Raw genomic sequence first — 12,881 nt, 5'->3', positions numbered from 1 at the left:
AAAGCAGGTTGATATTAAGCAATAATTATAGGGATATGTTATATTTCACTTGATTGGGAGATTAATAAAGATTGTGGGTGACTGTAGAATATTGCTTATAAACCCTTCCTGCTCCCTTCTCATACCTTCACCAGTGAGGTTCTTGGTATGTTTTTAGAATAATTTCATAAAGATTCTTAGAAGGTGAAAACAAAGATGTATGAATCAATAGCAATATTTTCACTTCCACTAATTTTAAGGTGTTGTTTTTTTTCTATTTCACCAGTTCTATTTTTCAAGAATTTGTTTTCTTTTTCCATTTTCCCAAATCTACTTTTTAAGAAGTTGTTTCCTTCAGTATATTTTTAAAGTTTTTTAATTTTCAAAAATCATGAATATTTTCAACATTCACCTTTGCAAAAACTTATGTTCCAAATGTTTTTCTCCCTCCTTTTCCCTGACCTCCTACCCTAAATGGTAAGAAATTCAATATATGTCAAACTTGTGCAATTCTTCTATACATATTTCTACAATTATCATGCTGCATGAGAAAATTAGATCAAAATGGGAAAAAATGAGAAAGAAAACAAAATGCAAACAAACAATAACAAAAAGTGAAAATAATATGTTGTGATCCACACTCAGTCCCCACAGTCCTCTCTCTGAGTCCAGATGGATTTCTCCATCACAAAACCATTGGTACTGACCTGAATCACCTTGCTGTTGAAAAGAGCCACGTCCGTCAGAATTGATCTTCATATAATCTTGTTGCTGTGTACAATGTTTTCTTGGTTTCATTCACTTCACTTAACATCAGTTCATGTAAGTCTCTTCAGGCCTTTCTGAAATCATGCTGCTGATCATTTCTTATAGAACAATACTTATTCTGCCATTCTCCAACTGATGGGCATCCATTCAGCTTCCAGTTACTTGTCACCACAAAAAGGGCTGCTACAAATATTTTTAAACATATGGGTCCACTTCCCTTTAATCTCTTTGGGATACAAGCCCGTTGGAGACATTGCTGAATTAAAAGGTATGCACAGTTTGATAGTCCTTGAACAAAGTTGCAAATTGCTCTCTAGAATGGTTGGATCAGTTCACAACTCCACTAGCAATATATCAGAGTTCCATTTTCCCCACATCCCCTCTTACATTCATCACTACCTTTTTCTGTCATCTTAGCCTTGACAGATGTGTAGTGGTATCTCAAGAGTTGTCTTAATTTGTATTTCTCTGATCAATAGTGATTTAGAGAATTTTTTTCATGTGACTAAAATAGTTTTAATTTCTTCATCTGAAAATTATCTATTCCTATCCTTTGACTATTTATCATTTGAAGAATGGTTTATATTCTTATAAATTTGAGTCAATTATCTATATATTTTACATTATCTATATTTTTAGGACTTTATCAGAACCCTTGGATATACAGTTTCTTCAGGATTTTTTTTTCCATTCCATTAAATGTGATTTTTAAGGTGTTGTTTTCTTCAATAGATTTCTGTTTCCTTTTTCAAATTCTCCTGCAAACCTCTCATTTCCTTTCCTCAATTTTCCTTTGGCTCTCATTTTACCAAGAGAGCCTTTTGAATTGGTGATAAATTCATATCCCCTTTTGAGGCTTCCTCTAGAGGTGTTTTGCCTTTAGTGTCCTGAGGATTTGGGTTCTTTTCTTCCCTGTCTCCATAGTAGCCATCTATGGTCAAAGCTCTTTTTTGCTTTTTTGGTCATTTTTAAAGATTGAGATCTGCTCCTAGGGCATAGGGTAGATTGTCCTGAGCTTCCTTTACAAGGTGACAGGGACTTCTCACTGTCTTGGGACCAGTGGTGCTACAAGCTTTCCCACAGGCTGGTTGGGCCTGATCAAATTCCAGCTATTATGGTGGGGTTCAGGGACTTACTATTTGCTTTCTGTAGTTGTATTTGGAAGTCTCACTGAAAGTCTGCTGATCCACTGGTATTTTGAACCAGGACAGACTGCTGTATTTTGGTTAGGACCCTCCCACTAGATTCCCTGCTTGGGGTCTCTTCTTCCTGGGCCTCCCAACATGATTGTGCTGGACTTCATCCCCGCTCTGCCTAATTGAGATGAGAAGTCCTTCCAACATATATCATGCTGGAAATTTGTTGCACTCCAAATTTCTCCATTTGAACCCCAAATGCGTTCGGTTACTCCAAAATCCATTTAGAGTTTTGATCTAATTTTGTTAGTGAGAGAAACTAAGAAGAACTCAAAGTTTTGTCTTTTTGCCATCTAGGCTCTGCCTTATTTTTCATTAATTTGTGATAATATGGTTCTTCATTCTCCTTTGCTAAATATTTATCATTGTTCCCCTCCTCACCTCTATCACTATCCTTTTTTTCCATTTTCTATTTTTGCTTGATCTGAGATCATGATGCTTTTTTTTCTTTACTTTGCCTAAAGTATAATAGATTCTGCTCCAACCATTTACCTTTACTCTGTATGTATCAGTCTGTTTTAAATGTGTTTACAAGAAACACATATCTTTTGCCTATGTAATTTCCCTCATTTTACCTCCATTTTCCCCTTTTTCCAATACAATCCCCTTTCCACTTTTAGTTTTTCTTTATATTGTAACAGTAAAATCAAATGATACATGCATACCCATGTATATATACCCATAACAGAGAAGTAGTTCTTAAGAGTTCTTTTCGTTTTACCTATTTATGCTTTTCTTGAGTTCTATATTTGAATGTCAGATTTTTTGTTTTACTCTGTTTTTTTTCACTAGAAATAAATGAAATTCACCTGTTTCATTGAATGTCCATCTTCTTCCCTAAAAGAAAATGTTCAGTTTAGCAGGGCAGATTATTCCTAGCTGCATTTCAGTTCCTTTGCCATTGGGAATAGAAGATTCCAGATACTTTGATCCTTTTAAGGTGGAAGCTGGGCAATCCTTATTGTGGCTCCTCGGTATTTGAATTGTTTCTTTCTGGCTGCTTGTAATGTTTTTTTTTTCCTTGGTCCAATAGTTCTGATATTTAGTCATGATACTTCTTGGAGTTTTCATTTTGGGTCTTTTTCAGGAGGGGATTGATGAATTCTTTCAATGGCTATTTTACCTTCTGATTCTAGGAATTGGAGAAGTTCTGTTTGATGATTTCCTGTAAGATAATATCTAGATTCTTTTTTTAATCATGGTTTTTAGAAATTCTGATAATCCTTTGATTATCTATAGTTTCTCTGGCATGTGGAGCTCACACCATCTCAGGTCTGCACGGCCTGCATTGGCATCTGTGCTCAGCCTGATTGCACTTGACCTGCCTCCTTTTGTGTCTGATTGAAACAGAACTTTTCTGGAGAGCTTTGAAATTATTTTCTGTTGGTAATTTGTTATACTCCCAATATTTGTGGGTTCTGCCAGTCCATAACTAATGCAGAGGCTGGATTTGCTAATTAGTCTGAGGGTCCTGGGAAGAGTTCAGAAAAAGGCATGTGTCCTCTCCACTCACTTGACTCCACTCCTCCCTCCCCTCCCCCATTTTCTATTTTTTTTTTTTTTTTTAGAGACTAGTTATCCTTATTTTATATAGACTGAAATGTCCACTCATGGGCTTGATTTTATGACTGATCAGCATAAAAAATAGTTGATCTCTTCTTCTAACCTAAACTAGTTTGCCCTCCCTTAGGCAACCTTACAGCTCCATTTTCCCAGACATTCATTATATTGAGGCCACATGGTGCAGAAAATCCTCAACCTTAATCTTTCAGCAGCTCAGAATTTTTAAGCTCAAGCAATCTACTAACCTTAGCCTCTTTAGTAGCAGGGATTTTAGATAAGATCCACCTTGCTTAGTCAACTCCTTCACTTTTTAGACATATGAAAAATGCTGTCCTCATCCAGATGGAGAACAAATACGCTCAGTGTGCAGATTGAAGCATATTTTGTCTTTACTTTTCTTGCTTTTTTGGGAAAAAAAGTATTTTGCATGACTTCATACATCTAATGGGTATCATATTTCTTGCTTTCTTAAAAAGTAAAGGAGGAAGTAGAGGGAAGAAGAGAATTTAAAACTGAAAATAATAAAATTTGAAAATTAAAAAATTAAATCCTTCTCTCTTATCCGACTTTGACTTAAGTTTTAAATATTTTCAAAATTGTGTGTCTTCCAGCACACATATATTCTCTGCATGCTTGATATAGGTCAGATACTTTTCCCATCTTTTTTCCCTTTGCTGACAATTCTAATTCCTCTTGCCACACACTAGAGAATCCAAGTGAAATGGTTACACTATAATTGGTGGAGAAAACAGCTTATCATGGGAACCTTGATAGATTTTTTCCAACTTTCACATATTCATTGTCCTAATTCAGTTTTCATAATAATAGGGCCCTTAAAAAACTAGTCTCAGTTTGTTCTCATGCCAAGTTTTTGGCTAACTTGCTTCTCCCTTTGCTGCTTCTATTGTTTAATGATATTACTGGTATTACTGATATGGCGATAGTATTCATTATCTGCTGCTATTCTCTCTAAGTTAATATTGACAAAGATATGGAAGAAACTTTAGAGATAAGTTCAAGCCTCTTGTTTTACATATGAAAAAAAGTGATGCTCAGATGAGATGAGAATGAGACAAGAATTTCTCTGAGTAGAGGTGAAGTGATTTCATTAGGATCATGGATATAGAACAATTAAGAGCTTCAAGAAGTCATCTATTCCAGGGTTATCAAACTCCCTTAGAAGAAAATCTTTGCAGGCAGCATATTGATTCAAAAAACTAATTGTGTGTATCATTTCCAAATTAGATTTGAGAAGCATTTGGAAATTTTGCCAACCACTTGTGGCCAATGGGCCAAGTTTGACACTACCAAACCTTTCATTTTAAAGTTGATGAAATTGAAACCCAAAGAAGTGACTTACACACAATTATAGAGGTATTAAGTGTCAGAACTTGGAATTAAACTTAAATCAAGACCCTCTGACTCCAAATCAATTTTTAAAAAATACTATAACATCTGGCACAGGAATATTTTATGAATTATTGTATTTTTATTCTGCTGTTTTACAAATACATCAAGTATATGGTAAATTATATCATTGCTAGAATGTTTGTAGAGGCAATCAACTCAGATCAATTATATTACTTTGGAAATATTAATGGACTGTATTAATGTCTTATTTTTTTTCAGCTCCATTATTTTTACTTTAACTTGTTTCAGGTCAGGTTAGAATTGCTTCATATTGTCATTTTCTTTTTTCCTTATTCTTTTTCTTATTTTAACTTTAGTATTCACCATCTATAAGGGATCAGTTTTCTACTTTAATTTTTATAAGATACCTACTCATTAATTAACATCTTTTGTGAGCATATGGAAGTCATAAAACAAATACAAAAATTAATGATCAGCCCTTTATTTAATTTTGTATAAGCAGAAATATTGAATAATACCATCTAAGAAATATGTGATAAGAAAAGAAGGCCCCAAATGGCAATAGCAGCTATGGTAACCTATGTTAATCATGCTATGTAAAACCACTTAGGAGAAACCCTTGTGTATTGGGTAGATTTTCTCTCTGTTTTTTTCTTTTTTTGAGTAGAATTTATGGAAGGACATAAATAAAATTTATACAAGAAAGAATGTAAAATTCATGATCCACATCAGTAGAGACCGTTTTTAAGCATTGGTGAGATATTAGATCCATTGAACCATTAAAGTATTAGTAGTTTTTACTTTAATTTCTTCATATAGACAAAAAAATAAATAAAAATAGTTTCCATCATGACTGATTTTCACCTGAAATATTTAGTAATTACTTAAGAAAACCCCACAAATGATTAATGAGACAGAACATTAACTAGATGTCATGCTACTAAATTTATATTTCTTAAATAGGCCATCATACTTAAAATGCCTTTTTCATTATGATATTTAGTGCTTTCCTTCTTTGGACTTCAAAATACTTAATTAGTATATTAGGTAGTAATTCAATGTGTTAACTTTTTTAAAAATCAGTTCCCAGAAAAATAAAGGGGAGAAGTTGCATTTTCTAGTCCCTAGATAAAATTGACATTAATGTTAAAAACATTTTTTAAAATGATATTTAAAATTGTTCTTTTTCCACTTTTTCCACTGTTTGCCACACTTTACCTTGCCTGTAATTTTTGCTTTTGAAAATGCTAGTTCCTTCATCTGATGTAACTGATGGATGATGGTAAACAATACTATAACTGAATCTCAGAATGACTGGGAAAAACCTTTGTAAAATCAACATTGGTTCCCATCTGAAGTACTAATTAGTTATGCACAGACTTAGGATCAAATTTGGTTTTGGAAGAATATTACTAGCTTTGGATAGTCTGCCTTAATGTGTAGGGCATAATTACAGAAGGATTTAGCTACTTTTGCATAAGCTTTCATCTCCAAATAATTTTATATCCTGTGTATATATATGTCTCAATACATACATGCATATGTGTATATTTTTATGAATGTGCATATACCTATATACACACACACATATGGAACATTATTACATAATTATTATATACACATAGACACAAACACACAAAGATCTCATGTAATAATTTTTCAAGTAAGTAAATAGAAGTTGACTCTAAGGTTAAATTTAATGTATTATTTTATTTTTGTCAGTTACAGCAGAACCTGATTAATTATATCCCTTCCCAATTAATTCACAAATTGTGTGCCTCTGGAGAAATTGAGATAGTTCTTCCCATTTCCCGGAAGAGATTTAATAACTAAGAGCTGGCATGAGCACTCCCCTTTGCTAAGAATTCATTACGTTTATAAAGTATGCTGCCAAATGGACCCGAATGTGCAATAAGACATTATCATAAATAATTAATTCTCAGATAAATTATCAAAATAAATGAAGTTAGTCCCTTTATGTTATGGATTCCTTGGTGGCTATGCTATTGGTTCATTTGTTTTATAATTTTCCAATTTATTGATTTACAATACTCATTTAGAAGTTGAGTTAAGCTTTTTGGAATTTGAAGACAGACTATTTTATATGTAAACTCTCACTTATTGTTGAAGAAAACATCAGAGGAACAAGTCACGGTGTTTTGTTTTGTTTTGTTTTGTTTTTGCTTCAAAATACTTCAAAATAATTTGAAAAAAAATCTAATATATGTCTGGATATCAAGAGGTCATTTAGTTTATTTGCCTCTTGGATGGACTTCCTTCAATCCTTTCTAAATAAGTAGATATCAAAATCTCTATCAGGGACAAGAAATTTCATATTTTCAATGTGAAAATTTATCCTGGCAAATTCTCAAGCATTCATATTTAGGAAGTTCTACCTTTTGTAATCTAAATGCTTCTTTTCATGTAAAAAATACAATTTTTAAGTTGCATGGCTTGGGAGCAAAAAAAAAAATTATTTCAACTAGGCTCTGATCACCAGTGAAATTTGCATCATTAATAGCTATTTATATTGTAATCCCGCACTGGCATTTTTTAAAAAGCAATTCTTCACAGCAACCCTGGGAGGTAGATTAGTACTGTCATCTCTAATTAACAAATGAGACAACTGTGGCACAGGGAAATTTAAAGACTTTCTCAAGGTCAATGAAAACCTTGATAGCAAGGACAATATTCAGCCTCTCACCAATAATATATGGAGAATAGCTACTTGTCAATACAAAAGTCAGAGAAACTGTACTTGACATATCTATATCTATATATTTGTATCTATATATCCATAGGTATCTCTCCATCTATCTCACCACCTATCAATCTATCTATCTATCTAACAAAATCTAGGATGTGGAAAAAAGATGATAATTGATCATAGAATAATAGATTTAAAGAGGGGCAGAGAACATAGAGGTCATCTATACCAACCTCTGTATTTTATACATAAAGAAACTTGAAGTCATATAGGTTAATGACTTGCCCAACATCTCAGGTAATATGTGCCACAGAATTTGAACCTAGATCCTCTAATTGCTAAGAGACATTGCATACATAGAACTTTCCTTTTTGCCTCTAGCTTGATTTCCAGGCCAATCAATAAGAATCATGAGAGATGAAGTTTCATCATCCCAGCCTACATATTGCTACTCTATTGAGGGAATTTCCCCAAATGGATCTTTATAATAAAGAGTTAAAAGAAATTTATTAACTCCAAGATAACTATAAATAGTTGTCTAACCCAAGGAAAATGGATCAGAACTTAGAGAAAAGTGACCCCTCAAAATAAGCAGCTTCTGGGGGCTTCTGCTAGTTTTTCTGGTAACCTGAATGATTACCTATGTAATAGCTAATAGCCTTAGGCTATTAAATTAAAAAAAAAAGTTGGCAGCCTAGTTTTGTCACAGAGAAGCCTTTTAGACATTACATCCTAATAGATAGGAAGCAAAAAGCACAAGCTGGCTTTGAAAAGACCAATGAGATGAAACTCAATAGTTGATAGCAGAGATTAATACTTTAGAAGAGGAAGTAGTACATCAGCCTCAAGATCAAGAAAATGCCTCCCAGAGATAGTATAGTGGAGAGAGAAGACAAAATATTCAGTAAATATGGTGCAATATTCAATGGAAATTAGTGTTGCAAGGCCCAAGAATAGGCCTGAAATATTACTCAATAACATCACAGCTCTGCAATGTTGGAAAGGTGAGTTGCCCTGGTTACATGTATACTCTGACTAGATTTGTGCCTTCACATATATAATTTGATCAAATGGGTTCCTTATTTATATCCTTTCACCCAGGTTTCTTGAGTATTTTCCTCCATTCAGTGTCCTTGGTCCCATAGATTGTCTGAGCTTATTCTTTTCCTCATACCATGGTATGGTAACCTATAAAAAAATTGAAAATCTCGTCACTGTACATATCCATGGGTTGTCTAATAGAAATACACAAAACAATTATTGCTTTTGAGCTAAAATTTTGAGTGGGTGCTGACCCTAATAATTTATATTTATAGTACTTTTTATGTGCAAGGTGTACTCAGCTTAGCATACTAAGTGCTTTACAATTTTCATCTAATTTTATTTTCATAACAAACTTGAGAGATAGGTATTATTATTATCCTCATTTTATAGATAAGAAAACAGAGGTTGTGACTTATTTAGGGTCCCCTATCTTGGCAAGGCCAAATTTTAAAAGGTCTAGTGCTCTTTTGACAAAATAGAAAGCCTGCAGTAGCTTCCGGAGTGCCTCCATGTGAGGAAATTCCAGATGCTATACTGTTTGAAGTATTTTTCTTAGTTTTTAAAGTAATAATGCCATCAATTTGTTTGCATGTTTCATGGCATGAAACATGACTTTGAAGTGACTTTGAAGTGAGGGAAGGGGTTTATGTCTATATGTGTGTGTGCATATATGTATATGTGTATAAATGTGTGTGTATTTATCTCAGCTTCTTAAACTGTGGTTTGTGACCTCATATGGGATCTTGTGACAATGTAAGGTCATGAAATTATGATTAATTATCAGTGAATTTTTGATTTGTATATTTATTTTATATACCTGGGTTTATGTAAAACAATGTTTTGGGTAAAAAGGAGTTGTGAGTAAAGAAGTTTAAGAAGCCCCATTCTATATTATTGCCTTGGCTTTCTAGGTTCCAGAAATAATCCATTCTCTGGCCACACATGTTTCCTATGTGCATGTCCTTCATTCATGCTGGGTAGGAAGTATATTCCATGGGTACTGGTACCCTAGGACAAAGTTCTGTTCACTCTATGTCAGTTCCAAGTCTGAGAGTGGTCTTGAGTTTATGAGGTATATGTAAACTGTCATAAATTAGTGGTCATATTCAGATGAATCTATTAGCTAATATCTACCTTGTGATCCCAAAGGCCCCTGTAATTCAAAAACCTCTTACATTGAAATGGCAAAATGAGGTTTCTTCAGTGTTGAAATATCACTTATAAATTGCCCTGATTATTAATCTGATGACAATTTATGTCAGCTTCATGTTTCAAGGGATATTTCATGTGATTCATCTAGATTGCTTGCTGTTTACTTGTTTTTTTCAGAGAAGAAAGGGGGTAGAGGTCCTGCTACTTCTAGTCACTAAGGGTATCATCTTTTTCTTCTCTCTAAACGCTATCTAATATGGTTTAGGCAAAAAAATGGCCAAAGTCTAGCTCAAGTAATTATTTTTTTTTTTCCTGCAGCACCTGTTTTATGCAACATTCCTCCTGTCCTGGATTGTTGTTATGTATTACTAGGCGTTAGCATAAAATTGACTGAAGAAACATTTACATTTCAGGTTAAATCCCCAAATTGATATGTTTATTGGTTTTATCTTTTGCCCATCTTCCAGAAATATTAAAATTCTTATGTAACTCTTAGTGACTGTCAAATAACTACCTTATATAAATAGGGTTCTACATTCTAGTTTCTCTTCTTTGAGCTAATGAGGATTTGGGAGAGAAGGGGGTGAGTATAAATAGACAAAGCTTCAACACCTCATTTAAGTTAGGAATTTTAGTCGTCTATGATCAAACTATTTCCTGGGACTATTTCCAAGGACCATAATTAACCAATTTGAATTTCATCTCCTACATCTTCCCAAATTCACCAAACCAAAAGGCCAATTCAAGAAATAAAGATTTTGGAAAATTAAACAACAGATAATTGTTGGTTGGTCGTGTTAGCATGATCCAAATTGTAAATTGGCTTTAGTAGGTATAATTCTTAAAATAATTTGATCAAGTAGGGATGAGGATTGGATTTGTGATTTCATAGGGGTTGTGAGCTCTCAGACAAAAGACCTCTTATCAGTTCAGTTTCATACCTTCTCTGAAATTTATTACCTCAGAGACTTGATAGGGTCACTGAGGTATTAAATAACTTGATTAGAATCATATAGTAAGTTATGTGATAAAAGTGAGCACATTTCAGCCTTACTAATACCTCCAGTACACTATTTAGTATGCCATGATACTTCTCTTGGTTAGGTAACATCAAAAAGAAAATTACTTGGGTATGTGAAAATTGTTAGAATCTCTTACAAATACACCAGTTACTGATGGAATTCATACAAGCTGTGGGGGCAGTGTGTTGTAATGATCTTGGACAGAATGAAAATGTGATTTAGTACTGGTTCTGGCACTAAGTAGACATGGGACTGTGGCTACCACTTAACTTCTCTAGTCCTCAGTTTCTTTATCTGTTAACTGAAGGGAATGGAATAGGTAGTTTCTTAAGTCCTCCCTATGTCTGAAAATCTAGACTTTATTCATTGGAAGATAAAGGGAGTTTCTGTTAGTCATACAGGCAGCCGGTGGAATAAAACCTAACTTCAGATCTAGCTTTATACACTTACTGTATTCTTACATATATGTATACATATACGGTATAGCCCTGGACTTATTCAGCTTCTATTTGCCTCAGTTTCCTCAACTGTAAAATGGAGATAATAATAGTACTTATCTTACTTGCCTTGTGAATGTCAAGTGAACTAACAATTATAAAAGCACTTAGAACAGTGCCTGGCTAGTAATCAATTTTTTTTATTTTGGTTCAGTCATGTATGACTTTTCATGACCCTATTTGGGGTTTTCTTGGCAAAGATACTGGTATGGTTTGCTCATTTTGCTGATGAGAAAGTAAGATGAACATGGTTAAGTGACTTAACAATGTCAGTAAGTATCTGAGGCCAGATATGAACTCAAAAAGATGAGTCTTTTTGACTCCAGGCCTTGTGCTGTATCCACTGTACCACTTTTTTGCTCCCTGACAACTAATAAACACTACATAAATGCTTATTCTCTCCCCCTTATCCAATCACATGTTCTCTAATGGTATAGAAAGACTAAAGGTTTACCCCTAGGCATACATAGAACCAATATGAAATTGCCAAAGTCAGAGGAAGAGCTGAACCATAGACAAAAACAGTGATTGGAAAGTTTTCCTAAAACTGAGTCCAGGGTACCCTGAGAAGGGTTGATCCCTGGAAGTGATTTGATCCTGGAAACTCCATGGGACCCAAATATAAATATGGCCTATGACTTCCGGCCAAGATGGGGGAGAAGAGGCAAATAGCTGCTTGAGCTCTGCATTTTCTCTCAGAATTTACTTCATGAAAAGACTCAGAATTAATGCTTGACCAGAAAAGAAACCCACAAATAATCACCACCAGAAGACATCCTTGAAATTCACCAGAAAAGGTCTGTGTTTGCTCGGGGGAGGGGACAAACAGACTGGGCACATAATGAGGGCAAGCAGCGAGAGCGAGGCAGACAGCTCACACAGCTCAGACCAGAGGGAAGAGGGTTGTGATCTCTTCCGTTTCTGTGAAATGACTTTTACCTCAGTGTGGATTTTCCATCTTGGCAGCAAGCCAGGAGCAGCAGAGAAGGTGTAAACACCAGAGGTAAAGAATAAAACCCCAGAAAGCTAGCATCTCTTGGTACCTGGCCACCCCCATGCCCACTCAGAGTGACTCAGCACATTCTTAGATCCACAAAGCTCAGACACAGAGCAGCCATCCCTGTCCTGTTAGTGCCTCCCTGCTGTCTCCCGCAGTCTGTAGAAGAAGCCTGGTAAAACTGTCCAGCTTCCCCCCCCCACCCCAAACAGACCAATTGTTTCTCTTGTCAATTTGTTTTCTTCAATTCCCGCTCTGACAAAATGAACAAAAAAATTAAAAGGGCTCTAACCATTGACAGCTTCTGCATGGACAGAGAACACACTTCAAACACTGAGGAGACTAAAAACAGATTGTCTCCAGAGGAATCCCCTAAGGGGGATATAATCTGCTTCTCAATACGTAAGACTCTCACAGAGGAAATGAAAAAGGCTCTCAAAAGAGAGCTAGAAGAGAAATGGGAAAAGGAAAGGGAAGTATGTCAAGAAAGTCTAGAGAACTTATCCCACACATTTAAAGACAAAGTGGATAAAGAAAACAAATCATTGAGTAATAAAATTAGTGAGTAGGAAAAATAAAACACTC

At 34.6% G+C, this 12,881-nt stretch overlaps 1 protein-coding gene across 1 annotated transcript in view; it reads left to right on the top strand.

The window, feature by feature from the left end:
- Positions 1-3,263, top strand: part of LOC141561969 (opsin-3-like) — a 198,127-nt gene extending 194,864 nt beyond the window's left edge. Inside the window, exon 4 of the mRNA XM_074302013.1 lies at positions 3,183-3,263. Within this exon, the coding sequence (XP_074158114.1) occupies positions 3,183-3,263 (81 nt within the window). The remainder of the gene's footprint in view (positions 1-3,182) is intronic.
- Positions 3,264-12,881: the final 9,618 nt, after the last annotated feature.

This window comes from Sminthopsis crassicaudata, chromosome 3 (genome assembly GCF_048593235.1).
Source record: "Sminthopsis crassicaudata isolate SCR6 chromosome 3, ASM4859323v1, whole genome shotgun sequence".
Lineage (NCBI taxonomy): Eukaryota > Metazoa > Chordata > Mammalia > Dasyuromorphia > Dasyuridae > Sminthopsis > Sminthopsis crassicaudata.
The sequence above is the reverse complement of the archived record's forward strand: the minus strand, read 5'-3'. Positions and strand labels throughout refer to the sequence as shown.